The sequence below is a fragment of the Bison bison genome, unplaced genomic scaffold (genome assembly GCF_000754665.1).
Source record: "Bison bison bison isolate TAMUID 2011002044 unplaced genomic scaffold, Bison_UMD1.0 scf7180017864236, whole genome shotgun sequence".
In the NCBI taxonomy this organism is placed as follows: domain Eukaryota; kingdom Metazoa; phylum Chordata; class Mammalia; order Artiodactyla; family Bovidae; genus Bison; species Bison bison.
Window position 1 is genome coordinate 58,825 of NW_011494808.1, and position 6,006 is coordinate 64,830.

General features: G+C 35.0%; 1 protein-coding gene across 1 annotated transcript in view; it reads left to right on the forward strand.

The window, feature by feature from the left end:
- Positions 1 to 6,006, forward strand: part of LOC104993253 (disintegrin and metalloproteinase domain-containing protein 5-like) — a 154,401-nt gene that overhangs the window by 38,720 nt on the left and 109,675 nt on the right. The window contains exons 8-10 of the mRNA XM_010846437.1: positions 3,332 to 3,403; positions 3,602 to 3,765; positions 4,528 to 4,609. Of these exons, the coding sequence (XP_010844739.1) occupies positions 3,332 to 3,403; positions 3,602 to 3,765; positions 4,528 to 4,609 (318 nt within the window). The remainder of the gene's footprint in view (positions 1 to 3,331; positions 3,404 to 3,601; positions 3,766 to 4,527; positions 4,610 to 6,006) is intronic.

Below are 6,006 nucleotides of genomic sequence, written 5' to 3' on the forward strand. Positions count from 1 at the left end.
CTTGGCTCCTCCTTTTATATGTTTTCTTCCCCCTGGGCCTGCCCTATGCAAATGGGGCTCAGCGAGGAGTGCTGTTCTACTTGAAGTCCTCACTCGGCCCTCGGACCTTTTTTGACCTTCTTTTGTTCTATTTTCGCGGGCTTTTCCCTTCCTTGTCTTTTAGCTACTGCCATTTTGGACTCCTTTTCCCTATTCTATCTACCTAACAAACCCATGGAAGTGCTGATTAGAGAGATGTGAGCTACATTAAGGAAATGCTTCTCGGAAGTGACCTGCATCACTTTTGCCTTCATTGTCTTGGCCAAAGTGAATCGGCTGGCTGTGCTTGTCTTTAAAAGAAGGGTTCTTGAATTAGATACTACACTTGCTCTTAGCCAAAATGAACATGAAATTGGACAAACTTCGGAAGATGGTGAGGGACAGGTAAGCCTGGTGTGCTGCAATCCATAAGGTTGCAAAGAGGTGGACATGACTGGGAGACTGAACAACAGCTTGAGTTAAAAGAGAACTGAATATTGGTAAACAGGGATAATGCCTGTCGCAGAGGATAGCATCAAAGCTAAACAGGGAGGAAATTCACACTCTTAAATAGTTTCTATTAGAAAAATAAGAATGAAAAAATTTGAATGAAGCTTTCAATTTGAACTTTTAAAGTTGTTTGAAGTTGTTGAAAAGATAAATAGGCAGAAAGTGTGATTAAGCGAAAAGACAGAAAACATGCTATGGTATTAAAAAGGACTAAGATGTGGCCTTTGGGGGAGATTAAAACAAACAAATGAAAATTTCACAAATTCTCCAATGGAGATAAGAATTTAAATCTTCATATTGTACATCCTGATAGTTCAGATGGTAAAGACCCCTTTTCAATGCAATGCAGGAGACCCCTTTTCAATTCCTGGGTTGGGTTGATCCGCTGAAGAAGGGATAGGCTACCTGCTCCAGTATTCTTGGGCTTCCCTTGTGGCTCAGCTGGTAAAGAGCCGACCTGCAATGTGGGAGACATGGGGTTCAGTCCCTGGATTGGGAAGATCCCCTGGAGAAGGGAAAGACTACCCACAGTATTCTGGCCTGGAGAATTCCATGGACTGTATAGTCCATGGGGTTGTGATAGCTTACGGTGAATGATGTCGGATTCGTGATGTCCAAGGAAGATTCAGCTTTGGGACCAGGGACCAAGCTTTATCACTCAAGAGCTTTTGCATAGCAGAGTTTTATTAAAGTGAAAAGGGGACAAAGAAAGCTTCTGACACAGACATCAGAAGGATGATGGAGAGTTCCCCCCTCCCTTAGTCTAAGCAAGGGAGTTATATACTTTTTAAATTTAGTCAGTTCAGTTCAGTCGCTCAGTCGTGTCCAACTCTTTGCAACCCCATGAGTCGCAGCATGCCAGGCCTCCCTGTCCCTCACCAACTCCCGGAGTTCACTCAGACTCATTGCAATAAATCAGAAGAATGTTGCAAAGTTGTAAAAATTTTACTAGACCCACTCCCACAATTTACATTTTAAGATAACAGGATTAGACAGGTTTTCAGGAAGGAGAAACTGTCCTCAAGCTGGATACATTGTTGTTATATAATCCTTAGTACAGAGTTTAAACTGAGTTGTTTGTTGTGTAATCATCAAGCTTAAAGAAAAAAATGTTTTATGTGACTAAGACTAAGGAATGTAGAGAAAAAAGCCGTTTGTCCTTTCCTCCTCCTTGAGAATTCCAGACCCCATCTCCTCTTCAGGGACCCCAGACTTCTTATCAAGCAGCCTAGGAATTGACTCTCAGTCGCAGAGTTGGACTCGATTTTCACTTTCACGTCACTTTCACTGAACATCTTAACACAATCAAACCCAGGTGGTGCTAGGGGTAAAGAACCCATCTGCCAATATAGGAGACATCAGAGATGCAGGTTTGATCCCTCGGTTGGGAAGATCTAGAGGAGGGCACTGCCAACCCACTACAGTTTCCTTACTTGAAGAATCTCATGGACTGAGGAGGCTGGGGGGCTGCAGTCCATAGGGCTGCAAAGAGTCGGGCATGACTGAAGCAACTTAGCACAACATGCATGCATATGTCAATTATATTTCAAGAAAATGAAAATATAAAGAATTTGAATGGATCAATTTCCAATGTTAAATATAGATAATTTTAAAGGAGAGTTTTAAAAAAATGTTTTAGGAGAATATAATTCATAGGCAAATATAATTCTAGAGTGTAGAAACAACAAGCAACTTAATTTTAGGTAGTGCTTTAATATATAGTAAGCAACATTTATTTGCTCAATTTTGATAAAGTATGCATGCATACACACATGACCTATAAGGCCATATTTCTGAAAGCTACAAACTTCTAAACAAAATATTATATTAATTTTGCTAGTATATTAATAAAATGTAATGTTTTATTCAAAGAATATAATAATGGCTTAATATTAAGTAATAATGAAGTGTAATGCTCAATATGTCAGAAGACAAAAATGATTATTATTTTGGTATCCTTCAGAAATGCTTTATATCAAAATTCAACTTTATTTTTAATTAGTTTTATAAATGGGAATATTTATAAGTGTTTCTCAACATAATCTAAAATATCCATCTTAAACTGGACACATTTAATGATGAAATATTTGAGAATTTCCAGTGAAAAATCATGAGCAAAGCTCACATTTCTGATATTCACCATTGTTTTTTAACATTTTCCTGGCATTTTTAAGCAGTTAGACATAGAAAGAGCTGATTGGAATAAAGAAGCATTAAAAATACAAGTTACATGGTGATGTCAGAGGATGTATCCTAACATAATGTCCATGATCACTTTAATAGTAAACCTTTTATTAAAGATTTTCCCTCTTTATGCATACATTTTTTAGTTCATGATTATATGTATTATTTTAGAAATAAGTACATTATGAAATAACACAAGAACTTTTATCATTCAATTTTCATGAACAATAAATAATGCCAAAAGTTAAGTGCGTTAAACATTATTTAAAACATTATTTACATGGGAATACATGTAAACTCATGGCTGATTCATGTCAATGTATGGCAAAAACCATTACAATATTGTAAAATAATTAGCCTCCCATTGAAATTAAAAATATCATGTTATTATATATTTTTAGTTATCTATTATGTAAATACCATAGATTTAGGTAATTTATTCAAAGTATTGTTCATGCATATGCAAAGTACTGTTCATTTACATATATAAATGTAAATAAGCATTTCATGGATTTCAGTTGGAATGTGACCTTCTGGCTACTTTAGTATATAGCATATTGTACATGTGTGGTATATTAATAGTATCCATTATTTCTAAATGATAATGTATCTTTTTCAGTTTGATTACATGGGCTCTGATATAAACATTGTAACACAGAAGATTGTTCAGATCATTGGCCTTGTTAACACCGTAAGTTATTTAAACTATTTTTAAAATTTATTTTGTAAAAATATAGATAATATGAATTGATGTATGTAATATTTTGTCATACTTTTGAAAAGTTTCCACATTCAAAATACTGAATTAAATGTCTTAAATATGCCTTTACAAAAATTTAATACAGTGTTCAAATTTATATAAAAATTTTCATTTATTTTCTCCATTTAGATGTTTATCCAGTTAAAACTTACTGTTAGAATATCGTCCATAGAGGTTTGGTCAGATAAAAATAAAATTTCTATTGAAGGACCTCCTCATAGTGTTTTATATAAATTTTTAACCTGGAAGTATGAATTTACCTCCCGACCTCATCATATTGCATACTTATTTGCGTGAGTATAGTATCTCATATTTCTATAAATAAAGAAATAACCTCAAATGATTTTATATATTAATTATGAAAAATAAACATTTACTTAATGTACACTGAGTTCTGTAAATTTGGTAGACACCATCGGATGAGCAAAAAATGTAGGTTAAAATCTTTGTCCTCAAGTAGCTAACCAACATAAAATTACCTGAAAAAAGTAAAGTTACATAAAAGTATTGAAATAACTAAAGGAGGTTAATTATGAGTGACATAATTTTGTTTTTTTACTTCTCTTGGCTTATAAACTTTTACTGTTATCTCTACATTCTTTTCTCTCATCTGATTAATTTTTGTGATTTTATTTTCTAAATCACATGAATATCTAGATTCTAATGCAGAGAAAACTTATTTATGCTTAGTAAAGTAATATGCTTAGTAATACATTTAGTGAAAAGATAAATGAGGAGGTCACAGAAAATTGAATTTATAGGGTCATAAATGTAGAGGGAACCTGCATAAAATTATAAGCATTAGTCAATAGTATTTTGCATAAATTATCATGCCTCATACTTCTTATTATTCTGTATACTTATCAGATTGAGAGTTTACAGATATGTATTGAAACATTCTTATCATTGAAAGTTTGAGAAAAATATATTCAAATAGTAAGATTCAGTGTAGCATGGTACTTAGGATATCATATTTGTTAAATAATGTTTGCTGCTGTAAAAATTATTAATAATACTATTGAAATGTAATTATAAACAAAATTGTTATTTTTTAGCTTCAAAGAAAATCCTACTTTTATAGGAGTCACAGTTCCTGGAGAAATATGTGGTAAGATTGCTGTTGGAGGAGTTGCTCTGGTATGTAATTACTAACAAGTTGGCTCTGATTATTCTCATGTTCCAAATTTCCTAAATATTTCAAGGTATGAGTATATATATATTGCTAAATTTGTTCCTCCTTTCCAGTACTCTTGCCTGGAGAATCCCATGGATGGAGGAGCCTGGTAGGCTGCAGACCATGGGGTCACGAAGAGTCAGACACGACTGAATGACTTCCCTTTTACTTTTCACTTTCACGCATTGGAGAAGGAAATGGCAACCCACTCCGGTATTCTTGCCTGGAGAATTCCAGGGACGGGGTAGCCTGGTGGGCTGCCGTCTATGGGGACGCACAGAGTCGGACACGACTGAAGTAACTTAGCAGTTAGCAGTTAATAGTGTTATTATTACTAATTAGGATCATAATTAAAATTAAACTGTATATAATTTCTTTAAAATAAGAATATTTACAAACTGAACAGATTAAAATTTATTGTTTTAAAAAGCATTTGGCCTTTGTAAGTCTGTTTGTATTGAGCAGTGGTATGCTTGCTATGGAATGAGGTTCGTGACATTGTACAGGAGACAGGGATCAAGACCATTCCCATAGAAAAGAAATGCAAAAAAGCAAAATGGCTGTCTGGGGAGGCCTTACAAATAGCTGTGAAAAGAAGAGAAGTGAAAAGCAAAGGAGAAAAGGAAAGATATAAACATCTGAATGCAGAGTTCCAAAGAATAGCAAGAAGAGATAAGAAAGCCTTCTTCAGGAATCAGTGCAAAGAAATAGAAGAAAACAACAGAATGGGAAAGACTAGGGATCTCTTCAAGAAAATCAGAGATACCAAAGGAACATTTCATGCAGAGATGAGCTCGATAAAGGACAGAAATGGTATGGACCTAACAGAAGCAGAAGATATTAAGAAAAGATGGAAAGAATACACAGAAGAACTGTACAAAAAATCTTCACGACCCAGATAATCACAATGGTGTGATCACTGACCTAGAGCCAGACATCCTGGAATGTGAAGTCAAGTGGGCCTTAGAAAGCATCACTACGAACAAAGCTAGTGGAGGTGATGGAATTCCAGTTGAACTATTCCAAATCCTGAAGGATGATGCTGTGAAAGTGCTGCACTCAATATGCCAGCAAATTTGGAAAACTCAGCAGTGGCCACAGGACTGGAAAAGGTCAGTTTTCATTCCAATCCCAAAGAAAGGCAATTCCAAAGAATGCTCAAACTCCCGCACAATTGCACTCATCTCACACGCTAGTAAGGTAATGCTTAAAATTCTCCAAGCCAGGCTTCAACAATATGTGAACCGTGAACTTCTTGATGTTCAAGCTGATTTTAGAAAAGGCAGAGGAACCAGAGATCAAATTGCCAACATCCACTGGATCATGGAAAAAGCAAGAGAGTTCCAGCAAAACATGTATT